Consider the following 18,902-nt stretch of genomic DNA (forward strand, 5'->3'; position numbering starts at 1 on the left):
TATGATTGGTTTAAGGACCAATGAGAGAGAACTCTTACATATGGAGGCTGTCCTAAGTTCAGCTGCTTCAGTCATGCCTGACTCTTAACCAAGAAAGCTCCAAATGACATTAAAGACACTGGGGTGTCTCTTTGGGGTTTGCCATTTCCTTCTCCAGCTCCTTTTACAGATGAGGAAACTGAGGCAAACAGTGACTTGCTCAGGATCACACACAATAAATTCTGTTGTCTGACTCCAGGCCTCTATCTACTGCACCACATAGCTTTAGATTGCCCATACCTAGAAGATGAGTATCCTTTGATTGTGGATATTGTAAAATTGAGGCAATTTTCCCCTTTTCTCTTCTGTCATTTTTTTTCATGTTAGTTGGGATGAGTGACTTGCCCAAGTTCACAGCTAGGAAATATTAAGTGTATGAGGTCAGATTTGAACTCAAAGGTCTCCCAACTTCAGGGCCAGTGGTCCATCCACTGTGCCATCTGACTGTCCCTCTCCTTTTCTCTTAAAACATTTGTGCATTCCCTGCTACTACAAATAAAATGTTAAGAATAAGCATATTCATATTCCTTTTGTTAGCAGGAAGGATGTAGCATAATTTTTGAGAATACAACTCTTTGACTTAACTTGCATAACAATGATTTTGCCCTTTACCTTAAAAATATCGCAATTATGTATGTATATAAAATTTATGCTGTTTATGTATGCTTCCTTCAAAGTATAACTCTAAAGCCAAAAACTTCTGGGAAAATGCATTCCTACCCCTGAAACTAGATTCTATTATATGTGAGATCCTTGAAAAATCCTTGAGGACGAGTACATCTTATCCAAACTCTATGGGACCTAGCACAATATTTTATACTCATGTGCTTAATAGATATTTGTTGAATAGAAGTTAATGAAGTGATGACTGTCTTAGCAGCAACAGTAATAATTTGACCATCTAAATGGACCAAAGTTAACTGAATTTGTGAAATTTGTATTTGTCTGCGGACTTGGTCCTCGTTCATGGCCCAGTTTCCTGAAGGTGAAAGCAATGTGGTATAGTGGAAAGAGCATTAACTTCAGAGTCAGAAGGTCTGAGTTCAAATTCTGGACATTCTAGCTGTCTGACTTTAGAAAATTACCCTTCTTCTTAGGACCTCAGATTTTCATGATCCTCCAAAAATTTCTTCTAGCTCCAGATCCCACAATTCCAGAACCAATTCCAAAACCTGCCAAGCAGCTCCTTTGTTAAAGAAGCTGCTTTCTTTGCCTAAAACTTCAATGTGAAGTGAAAACAGTGAATTAAGGAGCCCTAAAAGAAAAGGATTTAGAAGGGGGTAACTAAAGGTTTCCACCTTTAAGTAGAAAAGGTCCAATGACATCAGTTCTCCTGGCTTCTTTCACAAACAAGATACTTCCATCTCTTAGTATATTCTCTGACTGTAGAGAACACTCTCCTCCTTATCTTCTTTAGGAAGCCTTTCCCAACTTCTCTCTGAGGTTTACAAGTTATCTCCCCAATAGAATGTGAGCTCCTTGAGGGCAAGAAACTGTCTTCTGCCTCTGGCACACATTAAGTACTTAACACATATATTGACTGACTGATCTTTATGTATTAAACAAATCACAAACAATCTGGTCTCTGCCTACAGATAAAGATGATTCAATTCAACCATCTACACAAGTAAGGCACTAAGCTAGACAGGTATGGAGGATTCATAAAATCCTCTAGTGTGTACACAGATAGGGAGATAGAAGGTAATTTGAGGCAGGATATGATCTCAGTGACCTCCAGTTTCTCAGTCTCTTAGCAATTTTATCAAGCTATCCCTCAACTCATGCATTGGCTATACTTCTCAGTCTTGATCCTTTAATTATCCAGTTCAACTCTCCTATTAGTTTCCCTTATTCTAAAGCTACTCATGCCCTGCCAAATCCCAATTGGAAAGGAACTGATGGAAGCCATACAACTGTGCTGACTGCATCCATTATAAATGTATGTTAATCTAATCTCAATTCATTAAATGATTCTGTCCCACTCTGCTCAGATTCAGTATATATGTCTGCCTTATTTCACAACTCCCTGATCTCACCCCCCCCCCACCACCACCTTCATTCCATTCTGAAGCCTTTTACATAGTCCTGATTTTCATTACCTCCAAAATTATGCCTTCCCCAGTCTAATATTTAATCTCTATTTATTGACTTCTGGCCTATTGCCTACAATCACTCCCAAGTCTCTATCATTTAAAAAACAAACTCACGGCCAAACTAGAAAAGATATCTGTGCTCATTTTCTGCACTTCCACTCATTTCTTCTCAATTCTCTGTAGTCTGACATTATACTTCATCACTCATCTAGAATTCCTCTCTCCAGAGTTACTAATGATTTTTTAAGATGCCAGATCTCAAAGCCTTTTCTCAGTCTCATCCTTTGACTCTGACTGCACTATCCTCTCTGGGTTTTTGTGAACGGCTCCATTCTAGTTCACCTCTTGTTTTTCTATTCCTTTTCAATCCCTTTTCATGAATCATCATTCATATCATATCCCCAAGGCTCTCTCCATGCTAGATCTTCTTTTCCTTCTCTATGTACTCTTTTTTGATGGAATCATTAATTCCCGTGATTTTAAATATCTCCATGCAGATGACTTCCAGATCTATACATCCAGTACAAAGTTCTCTCCTAAGCTCCAGTCCTATTATCATGAACTATGGGATTTCCCAACTAGATGTCTCATAGACACCCCATATCCAGCATATAACCAAAACAGAACTGTTCTTCCTCTAAATCACTCCTCTTTCCTATTTCTGTTGAGGACATCAATCAGTTGCCAAATTTTATTATTTCTAATTCCACACTATCTCTCACATGCATTCCCTTGCCATTACTCAGAAACCATCATGTTAGTTCAGGCCCTTTTCATTTCTTATTTGTACTGCAAAAGGCTGGTCATTAGTCTTCCTGTGTTGAGTCTCTTCCCACTCCAGTTCATCCTCCATATAACTGCCATAAAGATTTTCCTAAAGTGCAGGCTTGAATGTGTCATTAAACTCCAGTAGTTTCCTATCATCTTTTAGACTATTTGTAAACTCTTCTGGCATTCAAAGCTCCTCAACTTAGCCCTTTCTAATCTCTTCAGCCTTATACATACTTCCTTTCAACCCAGCCAAACAGCCTTTTAATTCCTCCCTGCTTCTCCCAATTCCATGCCTGAAATATAATTTCAATTTTTGAAATCATTTTCCTTTAGTTTCCCCATAAAAAGATAGACACACTCACACACACACACACACACACACACTCTCTCTCTCTCTCTCTCTCTCTCTCTCTCTCTCTCTCTCTCTCTCTCTCTACTTAACAGAATATAAGTTCCTTGATGGCGGGGTTTGGTTCATTTTTGCCTTTGTGTCCCCAGTGTTTGGCACATGGTATATGCTTAATACTTGGTTGACAGGAAAGTACTAACAACTTGAAGGATCAGGAAAGACTTCATGGAGGAGATAACATCTGAGTTTTGAAAGATAAGCACTTTGACATTTAAAATGGACAAAAAATAGTCTTAAATTATGGGGTTCAGGCAATAGATGCTATGGAAAGTAAAAAAAAAAAAAAACTATGTTTTAAAATTGTCAGAAAGTTTCATAGGCAAAGTAAGATGATGAACAGTTGTCCCACCTGGAATGAAAAAAGACAAAAGGTGCTACACCCAAAGAAGGAATACTGGGAAATGAATGTGAACTATTTGATTTTTGATTTTCTTCCTGAGTTATTTTTACCTTCTGAATCCAATTCTCCCTGTGCAGCGGGAGAACTGTTCGGTTCTGCAAATATGTATTGTATCTAGGATATACTGCAACATATTTAACATATATAGGACTGCTTGCCATCTTGGGGGGGGGGGGAGGGAGGGAGGGGGAAAAGCGAAACATAAGTGATTGCAAGGGATAATGCTGTGTAAAAATTATTCTGGCATGGATTCTGTCAATACAAAGTTATTATTAAATAAAATTAAATTTAAAAAAAAAAAAAAGAAAAAGAAAAAAGACAAAAGGTGGGAATGGGTTTGGCTGTGGTAGGGACTGGATCATATTCCTAAATAACCAAAGAAGCATGAAAATACAACCAATTCCAGATTTTGAGTAGGATGAAGGGATAAGAATCTGGGGAAGAGGCAAATTGGGGAAGTTTTAACTGTCACCTCATTCCTTGACCTATCTTCCTTGCAGCAATATTTCATCCTCCTCATCATCACTGATGGTGTTATCAGCGATATGGATGAGACCCGTCATGCAGTGGTACAGGCTTCCAAGCTGCCCATGTCCATCATTATTGTTGGTGTGGGCAATGCTGACTTTGCTGCCATGGAGTTCCTGGATGGTGATACTCGTGCTCTGCGTTCCCACACTGGCGAGGAGGCAGCTCGAGACATTGTGCAGTTTGTACCCTTTCGGGAATTCCGTAATGTAAGCCTTGGGCTGGGAAGGAAGAGGGGTACCAAAGCAAAAAAAATGTATGTATAGAAAAATAAGATTCAGACATAAATCTTGGGGTTTTCTACAGAGCAGTAGGTGTTCAGTCTTGAAGAGCTGGGTTCAAATTCCTTTTCAGATACTTACTAAGTATACAATTTGGGAAAGTCACTTAATGCCTCTCAGCCTGAAGTTCTTCATCTGGAAAATAGGTCTAACACATAACTCACAAAATTCTTATGAGGATCAATTGATAGAATTTATGTAAACTGCTTTATAAATCTTAAATTATTTAATTTAATTTGATTTAATTATTGTCATTCCCGCTCTAAACTTATATGATTCTATTTGGCCCAGTTACAAAATGTCTCACCTAAGAATCTATCTAAACTAACCTAATTATATAAATGGGGAAATAAAGGCTCAGAGAAACAGAGAGACTTGATTAAAAGTCATACACAGTTAAAAGCTAATCACTGGCTGAGCTGGAGCTAGACCCCAGGACTCTGATTTCCAGTAACTAATGCTCTCTTATACACTACACTGTCAGGCACTGAATTATTAACTTTATAACCAAAATGGACCATTTTGTCTAATTTCCTCAATTTACACACGAGAAAACTGAGACCAAGAGAGGCAATGTAATTTGCTCAAGTTTTCACAGGCAGCATGGAAGCTCTACTGTGTTCCAAGAGGCCTTGGCTGATAAAAGAAATATTAGACAGCTTACCTGCAAGAATTAAGGCATAACTTTGTGAAACATACACATAACACCACAAAAGTATTTTTAAGCACCTACTGTGTTGCAAAGACAAAATGGAAAAGTTCCCCTCCTCAAGAAGTGCTCATTTTCCTGGAGAAGGGAAAAGAACACGTTATAAATAAGTATGTATATGATAACTTGAAGTAGAAAGGAGGGGAAAGCGTTAACGACTATGATAAATGATAAAAGTATTAATTGCATGATCTAAACAACAAGTAAGAAAGAAGTTAGAAAAAGTAATTGATCCATGTGGTCTGAAGATTTCTTAGAGATCGGTCTTGGAAGGATAGGAATCTGGATAGGCTAAGGGAAGGGAGAACACACCCTCCTCCCCACCCCCACCCCCCTTTGTTGAGAACAACATGAGCAAAGATATGGACAGAAGAGCAATTCATGGCATACTTCACTGGAAGGTATGTAATAAAGAATAGTAGGATGGGGCTTCATAACAAAGTGTATGAGGTAGTATAGTATGGCTTGTAAGTTATTCTCTTGAGGAAGATGATCATCTCCAAGAAAGCTTATATACTATATACCGGGAAGAGTTGAGTTTGATGCATAAAAATGTTTCACAATCATCAAAGTCAGAAAGGTGACCAAAGGGCTGTGAAGACTATAGATCTAAGAGAAGGACTGAATTAACAACAGAAAGGGATGGCATAAATATAGTGCCATATTTGGGTGATGACTTCTGAGACTCCTTTAAGATGATAGCTTATTTTGCTCTCAGAAGCCACACATTAAAAGAACCATCCTAACACTGCTTTTCAGGTGACACTCATATGATATATATATGGTATAATACATATATGTGATATAATAGTGGTAGATGACCTTGGGATCCTTGTCAAACATGAAGTAGAATCCCACTGAGTTAGGGTTCGTGCCTAGACTCCTGCCTAGAACAGTGGCAAAAGTCTTATTTCACATAGCAAGGTACTCTGCTGGCCAAAGAGACCAACAAGGAAAGCTCAAAAGTGAAACTTTTACTGTGCTTCCCCCCCCCAACCTCCTATAAAATGAGGTTCCTATTTAGTGAATAGGCCTTACGTGAGTGACTAAGCACCAAGTCCAGCTTTCCTAGGACTTACTTGCCAAGGTATAGACCAGGGGTCCTCAAACTACGGCCCTCGGGCCAGATGCAGCAGCTGAGGACGTTTATCCCCCTCACCCAGGGCTCTGAAGTTTCTTTATTTAAAGGCCCACAAAACAAAGTTTTTGTTTTGTCAGCCCTCCAACAGTCTGAGGGATAGTAAACTGGCCCCCTATTTAAAAAGTTTGAGCACCCCTGGTATAGACCTTTCCTTCTAGGTCCTCTCGTCTTTGTGTTGTGCACAATGGCTGGGGATTCTCCTTAGGAGATTTAGAATGGTCAGCGGAATTCCTCTAAGATGCTAGAGGTGGGAAGGAAAGGAATAGGAGTACAGGCAAGAAGTAAACATTATTTTGTCTTATCTTTATGGATATCATTAGTTTTTACATCACCTTAATTCTCCAATATAGCTGACCTCATCTCCCTGTCACCTCTATAAGAGAGAGAAAAAAAAATACAATTCAACCAACTCTGACAGTGTAGGTAAGATTTCCACACCCATAGTCTCCCGGCTTCTCCAAAGCAAGGAGGAATATTCTCATATTTATTCTTTAGGACTAAACTTGGTTATAATTTTACAGTTTTTAAGCTTGTTTTCTTTTGTATCATCATTTCATGACATTCTACCAGAGTAATCATTAATCCTGTCTTTTCTCTTTTACTGTTCCTCCAGGCACCTAAAGAAACCCTGGCTAAAGCTGTACTGGCAGAGCTGCCCCAGCAAGTCGTGCAGTATTTCAAACATAAAAATCTGCCACCCAGCAACTGTGAACCTGCGTAAACTCCTGCAGCCTACTTTCCCCTCTGACCAGCATCAGCATGTCAACCAAACCTCATTTCAGTCCCCAAGGAAAATGCACGTGCAACATCGGCTTCCTCACTGGTGGCTAATTTTTTTTTTCTTTTAAACAAATCGGCCTTTTCATTTTTTTTTTTTTTAAATAATGGACAGTTCTCCCTGCTCTCTCCCAAACACAGCTGGACTTCCTTTGTCAAATTTGCCAACCCTGATGATACTACCAGGCCACACAGGGCCACTTCTTTCTCCTCTCTACTATCATTTTCAAGTATTGAATGTACTTTGTATAATTTTAGTGGAATAATTATAAAATAATAAATTTTTACAATCAAAACTGGCTTTTTTCCAAGCAACTATCTGTGATTTAAAAAACAAAAAGGTGTATCCATTATATATTTGTGTTAAGCTTATACCTCTCATGCTTTGTTCATTTTTATACTATGTACATGTTCTATTTGTTATACTCAGGTTAATAAAGAAACTCAGACATTCCCATGAAAGCTGCTTTCCTTGGATAAAGCCTGGGCAGTTAAATATATGAAAAATCAAAGTTTCAATATAACTTGTTTTGCTCTATTCAAACCCTAGTTTGAACCTCCTTATTCTTGTTTGTATGGAGTCTCTCTGTCATAATTTCTGCTTGAGGAATATATTCAAATGACTAGAACTGCGAAATGGACCCATTATCAGCTCCACGACAATCACTTGGACACCCAAATTGTAGAAATAGTAAAAGTACCATGCAAGCTTCTACCTGCAAATGCTTCAGTCATTCTGAGGCTGGTTCTGGGGGAGAGGGAATCTGGTAGCCTGCTGATAAATTCTGAGGAACGCCACATCCACGCTAGCATGTAAAACATCTCCATCCTACAAAACAAACCTTTTGCTTCCATAACTCTTACCCAGGACTAGAGCTTATTTTTACCCTGAAGAGCCACCAAGTCCTGATGGTGAGGCATCTTGAATATTCGAAGAGGGTCCTCAGGAGAGACAACTATGGCTAGCCTGCTGAGAAGGAGATGCAGCACTTTAGCGCATGGGGCAGAAGATGAGAAGAACTCATCTGTAGCAATGGGCTATTTGTTTGATGATCAGACTTCCCTTAAGATTGTTAATAGAAATATGTACACAACAGTCATTGTGTACATCTACTTACTGATTATGCAGGCTACTTGGGTGATGATAGTTCTTTAGGAAAACTACCTGGCCCAGAAAATAGATCATAGCTTTCTTAACTACTGGTGTTTCCTGCAATTGGTACTTCCTGCTTATGCCCACCAAAGCCTAGCAGAGCCTGGTGGAAGCTCCAAATAAATCAGGAGGCCAAACCACAAAGCTGAAATAAAGACACCATATCCAGGACAGCTGAGAAAATCTTAGCTGTAAGTTAACTATCTTACTGCTTACTGACAACAGACTACAAGATGAACTAGAAGACATGACAAGATCTCTTTGGTGCTATCAATGAAGACATTTTTCCTAACCAATACTTCCTGATGAGGAATGGAGGCTGTGCCTATATATATACATTTCAGGGGTCTCTGATTATATGTTACAGAGGACAAAATTAGGAGTAATAGGAACAAGTTCTACAGGACAGCAAAATTTCTGAAGCAGGAGGTTCTGTTATTTTATAAACTATGGAGGCACACACTCTTTCAACTATGTGCTAAGGACACAACACAGCATACTCCCCATCAGAAAATCACTTGTCAAAAGTTGTTGAATTTTTAAAAATACTTGACAATTGTAGAGCATTTTAAAACTTACCAAGTGGTTGGCAGACAATCCCGTAGACACAATTATATCTCTTTCACAATGACCCACACTGACTGCCATTTTCTAACAGCAATTCTTTAATGTCTGGTAGGATATAAAGCTGCAATGGCTTCCTATTAGAAAACGTAGGCCTAGTATGATCACATTCATGTTACTCATAGAAATTGATGCTGAGAGAAGTGAAGAGCCTTGCCAGTGGTCACACAGACAAGTAAAGTTGCCCTTCTGGTCTTCACTACCCCTGCCCAGGATCAACTCAAGCTATGGATCTCCAGGTCTGTTACTTCTGCTGAGGGAGCCACAGAGGGATTTTGTTCTTGTAAATAAACTATTTGTATTGCAGTTGTACTTTTTGGAGTAGTGAGCTATTGTGTATTTTCTTGACAGAAAATGTGGCCAAATTTTTAATATAAAAATAAAGTCAGTGAAAAAAAAGTAAAAGGAAAGAATCTGAACCCAATTTTTCCTGACTCCTCTCCTGTTCCTCTTTCCACTCGGTTCTCTTTTTCTGTAACTAAATGCTACAGAGATTTATTTATAGCTCACTCAGGACTGAACTATAGGATCTTTAAAGTTTCTTCTAATTCTGTGATTCTTCAATTGTGGGGAAGATTTAGATTTAAGTAAAAGGTGGGAAATTTGGGGAGAAAACCTCATTTATTCTCATCCATATCCCTTGGATATGGAATATGGAATTCTCATTCACCCTTTTCAGGCTGACAGGTAATTAATAGGGCTATTTTAACTCCAGCAACTCCAATCCTTGCTACAAAGGTAAGCAGCAAAGCGCCAGTCTTGGCCAGTGTCACCAAAGTTGCACATAACTGTGATTATAGGCAGAAGGCTAAATTTCCTGCCTCCCACTAAGCTTCTGCTCTTAATTCCATGCTGCTCTCAGACCTAAGTGGGCTAAGTGCATAAGGAAATCAAGAAATAACCAAGTCCAAATGACAATGCAGAGCCAGCAAGCTTTTATGTTTTTGTTTTTCCAGAGGAGTTTAAGGCAACAGCTGAGCCACATACCCACAGCCACAACACAGAAGCCACAGAACTATGTGTCCCAAACTAATTAACATTTAGCTCAGAAGGCAAAGAAGTAGAATAAACTGGTCAATTTTGCCCTTTGCCATTTTCTAACAGCAATTCTTTAATGTCTGGTAGGATATAAAGCTGCAATGGCTTCCTATTAGAAAAGATCCACAGCCTGTTATGATGGCTCATCTAAGAATTTGTCCAATCTCTGAATTAAGTAATTTCCCCTGTTAAATTCAGTTGAGGAATGGGGATAGGGAGAATTTCCTGATCTACTGCACTGATGGGATTAACAACTTCCCTGTATTATTTCTTTCCTCAGAGGGTGTGAATCTCACACTAAAGTTTTTCAAAAAGACAAGTCTGAGATACAGATATCTAAATTTATTAACCAGGCTTTTCATTTCTAATTAGTGGCTGAGTAGGATTTGAACATGCACTGTTATTTGCTGATTGTCTTATAAAGTTTATGATTTAATCATCAAGATTAAATCATTAAAGATTATTTTTAAAATTAAAGGTTAAGATTAAATTAAATTTTAATTTAAAAATTTAGAGAGATTATGATTATTTATGATTAAAAGGCTCCCCCCCCCACCTTTGGCTTTTTCCCCACCCATTCATTTTAGAATGAATCAAAATCACAAGATAAACTGGACACTTATCAAGGTTGTTTAAGCTAACCTCACTTGCTATTAATTGTTATTACAAATACTGTATTTTGGTCCAAGATCAAGAATGTGCTTAATGAGTAGAGGAAAAATATAAAACATAGATAATAATTTTATAATCTCTTAATATTATCAAGAGCAAAAAAAAAAGCAGCAGGAAGAATTTTCTTTCTCTTTACACTCGTTTCTTTCATCAAGTTAGAAAATGTTCTCTCAAATGCTAAGTATATATTCAAATTAATGTATTATTTTTAGCAATTGTACTGATCTCTAAGCTTCCTCTAAAATCAAAAGCAGATCCTAAGTATGGGGAGATATCTTAAAGGCCAAACTAGATAGTAACTCATTCTCTAATCTGGCTGGTGACAACTTTCCTGAGGCTGTAATCAGGGCAGTACTACATAAGAACGATGAAATAAACAAAGCAGAAGGTGCCTACACACCATCTTACCTAAACAGCTGTTTATTAAGACAGGGCAGCCACGCCTATGCTGACAGCCAAGGAACAAATAGCACACTGCAGCTCTGTAGAAGGAAAGAGAAGGCATTTACAAGAAGCCAACTTATTGATGAAGAGGAGTTGCCATCTGCTAATGGAAATCAAGAGTGCCATTGTATGAAGAGGGGGGAAATTGAGGGGGTTGCTCTATCCACATCAGAATTGAATGACTTTTCTACCTGTCAACACTGAAACATCAGTATACAATGGGAGTGTGTGTGTGTGTGTGTGTGTGTGTGTGTGTGTGTGTGTCTCAGTCCAACATTTAAAGGAGAAATAATTCACATAGACTAAAGCAATGGTCCAGATTCTTTATGGTTACTCCTCCTTCCTTAGGGCTTCCATAACCAGCGTAATAAATCACTGTAATCACAGAGATTTTCTGATAGGGAAGAGAGTAAAGCAACAGTAGCTGATGTAGTCAGTGATATACTAAACATCAGTACAGGGGAGGGTTAGGGCTAAGCCTTCAGGAATATAAGTCCTAAAAATATCAACAGTTGAATGCCAAAACTAAATCTCACATCAAGGAACTGCTTCAATTGAATCACATACCATTTGTTCACAGTCTAAGCACATGCACCATTTGTGTTTAGCCTTTTAGGGTTTGTTGGATTCTATGAGCTCCTTTAAATGAGCTACTTTTTCAACAGGATTATAGACAGCTTTCATTATTGGGTAAAACTGAAGAAGTTCTATCAATCAATCTCCATGCTTAGCACAGACAGTACCTATTACATAGTGAGGTACTTAATAAATGATTGTTTATTAGGGGAAAAAGTTCTATATTACCACTAAATCCTTTCTATTACAGTACTAGCTAAAAACATTCAAACATACCTCAATTCTGATCTTTTAGACAACAGCCTTCATGAAGTCATTGAACTCCCTAGTGAACTGGGTACTTTGGGGTTTGGGAGGAGGGATAAGATAGGAGATAGAAGGAATAGCTAAGTATAAGGAAGAGCTTGAGAATGAACAATAAATGAGTGATAAGAGCCACCCACTACAGAAATTAATTTAGAATCTTTATTTAGTTACACAACATCAGGAATTAGTTAGTGTCGGGAGACTGCTCCATTTCATCACCTGGTTCAGTTCTCTTCCTCCGCACACTCCAAAATGCAGTGTAACAAAATGATGCTGTAAAATTGGCCTTAACAGAATATTCAAACAATAGCTGTTCAATAACTGTCTTTGCCTTAGTTCTGCTGGGGAAGGAAAAAATAACCAAACCCTCTGCAAACCAGCAGATGTCTTCTGTTCGAGGAGATGCTTTCAGCAGGTCTCTCACTTGCCCTGCCCCTTACCCAGCTGAGTAGAGTGAAAAGACAGCACAACAGGTACAGTCTCCTGTACCAAGAGTGGGAAATGAAAACAAAACATCTAGCTCCCATAGCTAGGATTCTAGCATATTCTTAGACTAGGTTAAAGACGTAGCTGTGTGCACAGGAAGCAGGCAAAGAGGTTTTCAAGGAAAGTAATTCCAAGGGCAAAATGAAGTGTCCAAACCCCCCCATGGGGGAGGAGCCTCCTGCACTGGAATCACAGGCAGAAGGAATTATGGAGCCTCAAGGAAAGTGTTGGTGCGGAAAACCGAAGACACAATCTTCCCAGTAGAGTTAATGGTGCCTTCACTGTCTGAGCTGGACTCAGAGTCACTGCTTCCAGAGTAGGCCCCGAGGCCTGGCAGGATCCCAATGCAGACAGCAGCAGAGGGGCAGTGAATGGCAGAGCCACTCAAGGACCCGCTTCCAAGAGGCACACAGGATGAAGTGTCTGTGGAGAGAGACGCATTAGGGATTGTTACATTTGTTTTGTTTTGTTTCTAAAGTACAGAAATAAATCCATACCCCTGACTTCACCCACCTTCACTCAACACTTCTGTGGGGAAGAGGAGATAAGGACTAGGCTCTGTCTTACCTCTACATTCCCAACATGTCCCACAGTACCTGCCAGGTGCTTTGTGATACTGCATCAAACTGACTTAAGGATGAATTGAGTGAAATAGAGATTAGGAGATTTACTCAAATCTTATGAACCTGGTGAGGTTATGTGGCACGAGTATTATTAATTCTATTTTGCAGATGAAGAAGAAACTGGGGCACAAAGGTGTGGTGACTTTGTATGTAATATTAACTGCAATTCCTCAACATACTCATCTATCCAATAAATTTTATTAATCAACCTATATAGCTATTACTTATATGTTCTCCTAGCCACAGTCATTAAAGTAATATTCTTTATTACAGGGGCAAAGAATTAGAAATTAAGGGGAGCACTCACTGATTAAGGAATAGCTGAACAAGTTATGAATGTAGTAGAACATTACTGTCCTGTAAGAAATGATGAAGGGTTGGTAAGACCTGGAAAAGCTGATATGAACTCATGTAAAGTAAATTGATATAAACCATGAGAATAATCTAGACTATAATAATAATAATATAAAAAATGAACAACTCTGAAAGCCTTAAGAGTTCTGATCAATGCAAAGGCTGTCCACTATAGTGATTAGATACTCTTGCCTATCTCTTGAAAGCTCTAAATATGCAGAATGTAATACACATTTTGGACATGGCCAACTGAGGAATTGGTTTTGCTTAACCATGAATTTTATTTTCTGGAGTTTTGTTTTTCTTTTTTCCAGTGTGCAGTGAAGGCAGGTAAAGGGGAAAAAAAGCCCATTAATAGAAAAAAATAATCAATTGATGGGCAAACACCTTTAGTGTTTCTCCATAGGGGAAATGGGCAGTAAGGAGATATATGGCACTAACTTTCTATTACTGGAGAAAATGAGGCAGATTAAATGACTTTGCAAAGAAAGATAGCATGTTTCATCAACATGTTCTAATCATCCAAATTTAATGGCTTTCTCAAACCTCATCCTTTTTGACTTCTTTGAATCTTTTAACACTGTTTACTATCATTTTTTCTTTGATACTCTCTTGGCTTTAGATTTTCATGACACTGCTTTCTCCTCATTCTCTTCCTGAGCTGACAAGTCCTTATTATATTATTTGCTATATCTTCATCCAGCTTACACCAACTAATCTCTATGAAGATGATTATTAATTCTATTTATCTAGTTATAACCTTTCTCTTGATCTCTAATCTCATTTTTTCAACTACTTGCTGGACTCCTTAAGTTGAATGTCCTATATCTCCCCCTACCAAAAAAAAAAAAAAAACCTTCCTTTATTGGTAACTTCCTTATTGATATATAGTGACAATACCATATTCATAAGCTCATATAAGAGAAGGCTCATAAGCAACCCACATATTATTTCAACTATTCACTGTTTTATCCTTATATTCAATCTACTGCCAAAGTCTACCTTCATGTCTGGTCCCATTTTCTCCTCTGCTTCTGACACACTGGTGATGAAGTGCAGATCCTCATCACTTCGCACCCACACTATTATAAACTTCTCTCAGGTCTCTCTGTACTCCATCCTCCATTCAGCTGTTAAATAAGTGTTCCTAAAATGCAGGTCTGACTACGTCAGCCTCCTATTCAATAAACTCAAAACATAAAATCCTGTTTGGCTTTTAAAGCCTTCACAACCTGGCCCTCTCCTACCTTTCCAACTTTGTTAAAAAACAAAAACAAACAAAAAACTTTAACATACCCTATACATACTCTGATTCAGGCCTCTTTCTTGTCCTTCATATAAGACACTCCATCTACTGATTGTACATTTTTCTTCTTCCTTATCTCTCTATCCTTATAATCGAGTGTCTTACCCCTGAGATTATCTCCAGTTTATTCTGTATACTTTAAGTGTTTGCAGGATGTCTCTTCTGTGAATTCCTCAAGAATAGGAATCCTTTTTGCCTTTCTTTGTATCCCCAGAATTTAGCATAGTGCCTGGTACACAGAAAGTGCTTATGTCTATTGACTCAACTTGATACAGCCCAAATGAGAATTTGTGGAATTTCCCCCTTCTTTCCTCCTTGTCTCCTAGAAGCTACACTGTCTGTCTCAGAAAGGAAGCCATGATCTACACTGAAAGAGTGAAAGGAAAATTGGATAGCAGAAGTAGGATCATTTTAACTGAAAACACCAAACTCAAATAAATTCTGGATTTGGATTTAGAAGACTTGTTTTCAAATCCTGGCCACTTACTACGACTTACTATCTGTGATCTGGGCAAGTCAATTTATTTCTCTGGAGTACAATTTCTTCATCATAAAATGTGTGGGTTGTTGGACCCAGTGACCCCTGAGGTCCCTTCCAGTTCTAAAATCTAAACCAAAAACATCCCTGATGGACTGAGTGGTTCGTAAAGCAAGGGGCAGATATATTTAAGTACCAATCTGAATATCATTTATATCACCAAACTTTTCAAGAAATGTTATCATGTTTCAATTGATCAAAGATGGGCAGAAGCAGCTACACCCAAAGAAAGAACACTGGGAGATGAATATAAACTGCTTGCATTTTTGTTTTTCTTCCCGGATTATTTATACCTTCTGAATTCAATTCTCCCTGTGCAACAAGAAAACTGTTTGGTTCTGCACACGTATATTGTATCCAGGATATACTATAACCTATTCAACATGCAAAGGATTGCTTGCCATCTGGGGGAGGGGGTGGAGGGAGGGAAGGGAAAAATCGGAACAGAAGTGAATGCAAGGGATAATGTTGTAAAAAATTACCCTGGCATGAGTTCTATCAATAAAAAGTTATTAAAAAAAAAAAAAAGAAGAAATGTTATCATCTAAAGAAGGAGTCAGCAAAATATAATCCTCCAGCCAAATCCTGACTGACTAGATAACAAAACTGGTTTTCATATTTTCAAATACAATGTAAAACCAGTTTTATTATATTTTAAAATGTAAAAAATCATTCCAATATTTGACCTTTAGGCTGTAGTTTGTAATCCTTATCTAGGTTTTAGTATTAAATGCAGTAAATACATAATTCATCTGGAGACCATTTATTTGACTACTTCAACTACAGCATAAAGCCAAGATTTAAAAAGTGAAGCCTCTAAGTACCCAAAACAAATGCCAAAAAGCCTACACAGGTTTTCTGTAAATGCTATATATCCAAAGAGTCATGCACTTTTACTTCAGGCTTTCACTCAAGATTACTAATTAGTCTATTAAGGCTTGGTTCTAGCAGAGTGGAAGCAACAAGTTAGCTGATGGGCAGGAGGGATAAATAGAGGACCACTCAGAGGTAGACATAATGATATCAGTAAGAAGTTGCAACTGAAGTGACAGGAGAGACTGAAAAATCATGAAAAATGGATATTAGAATTCAAAAAGCACAGCAGGCTGAGGTCATTCAGTGTAGGAGCAAACAGTTTCTCACATTTCAGTAACACAAGTGAATCACTATGTTAGAGTATAGCAATTAAATATATATAATGATAACTTTGACTCCTCAACAAAAAGCTAAACTATCTTCAGCAAATTCAATCGATCAACAAGCATTCATTACGTGCTTTATTATGTGCCTAGTATTTAGAGAAACAAAGACAAAAATGTCAAACCTCCAGTCTAATGGACAGGACTGTATGTGCAAATATATACATGCAAAATATATGCATACTAAACTAAAAGGAGGGGAGAATATTGGGGAGAAGCAACCCAGTGAAGGCCTCATGCAAAAAGGTAGTGCAAGATACAGGTCTTGAATGAACCTAGGTGGTCAAAGTAAAGACAGGAATATATGCCAAGCACAGGAGACTACCAAAATAAAGGCACAGAAATGGAAATGGAGTGGGCTATCTGAGGAACAGAAAGAAGGGCAGTTTTACTAGACCGAAGAATTCAAGGAGGGGAATAACATGAAATAAGTCTGAAAGGAAGGAAGAGAATAATTTTTAAATGCCAGACAGACAATATTTAAAAAAATAAATAAATAACATTTCAGAAAGATTCCAATCTAAAATGTTTTTTTAAAGGGGCAGTGGGGGGAAAGGGGGAGAGCTAGATGGTGTAGTGGATAGAGCACCAGCCTTGAAGTCAGGAGAACCTGAGTTCAAATCTGACCTCAGACACTTAACACTTCCTAGCTGTGTGCCCCTGGGCAAATCACTTAACTCTAATTGCCTTAACAAAAAAAAAAAGGGGGGGGAGGGGTCGTAAATGGGGGGAGAAGGAATTTGAAACTTAGTAAGGTAAGCTTTAGGTTATTTGGAAATCACCTACATGGAATGCTTCCCAGACAAAAGAAAGGAATATCCGTCTATCTATCAACAAGATCTTGGACATAATGACACCTAACCCAACTAATTTTGAGATTCCATTAATACAATAAAAGGAAAAAACCTTTTGTTTCCTATAGACAGAATAGTAAGAGCCAAATGAATAGCAGCCAGTCATCAAAATTTAATAGCATATAGACTAAAGTGACAATGCCATGAAATAGAGCTTTTGAAAAATGGAAAGTAAGTTTCCTACGTCATCTAGAAAGTTGCTAAAAGGAGGGTGGGGTGGGGAGAGGGTGGAGAGAAAGGGTAGTTAATTGCCCAGAAAGAAATCTGCCCTCTTATCTTGCACATTTGGATGTGCCTCCTGTCAGCTTCCCTCATTTGTAGAACTCATTGTAAAGCCAAATTAACACTGAAAATTACTAATAAAGAGTATGCTCTTGGGATTCAGAGGGATGCGTGACTTGAGAGTAGATGGAGCCAACTTTTGTATTCACTTGTTCTGTTATAGAGCTAAGGAGCCTGAGCACAAAACAGCTCCTGCCTTTAGCTGTAGGGCTCCATCCATTGCTCATGCTGACAAGGTCCTGGTTAGAAGGATTTATCTCCAAAAGATTCAGAAATCAAACAACAATGACTAAAACTTTAAGGCAGTTTTTAGGATGTTTTATTCTATGTTTCCTTCCCAAGTCCTATTAGAAAGAGCTAATGGGTGGAAGAGGAATGTAGTTAGACCAATACAACTATAAAGCTGACTTTGTTATTGGATTTGCAGTTCCTCCTACATTATTATATCTGATGAGTTTTTATACCAGGTTAAATAAGTGGTCAGTACTTCCTGATACTGTGCTAGATGTTGGAAATACAAAGACAAAAAAGAAATTGTCTATAAGGACTTTACACTCTTCCAAAGGAGACAACACATACACATATTAGTATAGTACACAAAATAAAGAGAAGGAAATTATAGAGAGAGACACTAAGCTGGGTGAGTCAAGAAAGGTTTCTGGTAGAAGATGGCCATGGAATATAGCTCTGAAGGAAAGTTCCAAGGAGGGCAAGCATACCAAGTAATGAGGACAATCAAGGCAAAGGCCCAGAAACAATAACAAGGACAGTCTGGTTCTACCACACAAGGCATAAGGAGGCTGGAATTGTCACCTGAGGTTAAGTTATGAAGGGCTCTAACTGAAGAAATTTGTACTTGATTTTAGAGGCAATACAGAAAGGCTAGAACTTATGGGCAGGGGAATAATGTGGCCAGAGCTGTGCTTCAGGAATCTAGCAGCTATGTGTAATTTCTCTTCCAGAGAAGAGAAATGAGATGTAAGGAAACCAATTAGAAGATTATTGCAATATTACAAGCAAGAGGCGCCAATGGTGCAAACCAGTGGTGGTCAGGGAAATATGGAAAGAAGTCAGTCAACTAGTCCAATCTCCGAATTTTAAAGCTAAGGAAACTGAGAAAACACAAGTTAAGTATCTTGCCCAAGATCACAAGCAGCTGTGATCCCTGGGCCCCTGATGCCAGGACTGCGCCTGCACAAAGTGTCAGAGGGCAGAAGTTACATGAGACTAGCACAACCCTGGGCAGGCGACACTTACTGGCTGATGGTGGGAAGTGCCTTGGTTTCCTCTTCTGTCAAA

General features: G+C 38.4%; 2 protein-coding genes across 2 annotated transcripts in view; one reads left to right on the top strand and one right to left on the bottom strand.

Moving 5' to 3' along the window:
- Nucleotides 1-7,692, top strand: part of CPNE2 (copine 2) — a 95,662-nt gene extending 87,970 nt beyond the window's left edge. Inside the window, exons 15-16 of the mRNA XM_051979894.1 lie at nucleotides 4,213-4,449; nucleotides 6,985-7,692. Coding sequence (XP_051835854.1) covers nucleotides 4,213-4,449; nucleotides 6,985-7,092 — 345 coding nt within the window. The 3' untranslated portion in view covers nucleotides 7,093-7,692. The remainder of the gene's footprint in view (nucleotides 1-4,212; nucleotides 4,450-6,984) is intronic.
- A 4,414-nt stretch (nucleotides 7,693-12,106) lies between these two features.
- The window catches only part of PSME3IP1 (proteasome activator subunit 3 interacting protein 1), a 38,154-nt gene continuing 31,358 nt past the window's right edge, over nucleotides 12,107-18,902 (bottom strand). Inside the window, exon 7 of the mRNA XM_051979898.1 lies at nucleotides 12,107-12,870. Within this exon, the coding sequence (XP_051835858.1) occupies nucleotides 12,653-12,870 (218 nt within the window). The 3' untranslated portion in view covers nucleotides 12,107-12,652. The remainder of the gene's footprint in view (nucleotides 12,871-18,902) is intronic.

The sequence above is a fragment of the Antechinus flavipes genome, chromosome 2 (genome assembly GCF_016432865.1).
Source record: "Antechinus flavipes isolate AdamAnt ecotype Samford, QLD, Australia chromosome 2, AdamAnt_v2, whole genome shotgun sequence".
Taxonomy (NCBI): domain Eukaryota; kingdom Metazoa; phylum Chordata; class Mammalia; order Dasyuromorphia; family Dasyuridae; genus Antechinus; species Antechinus flavipes.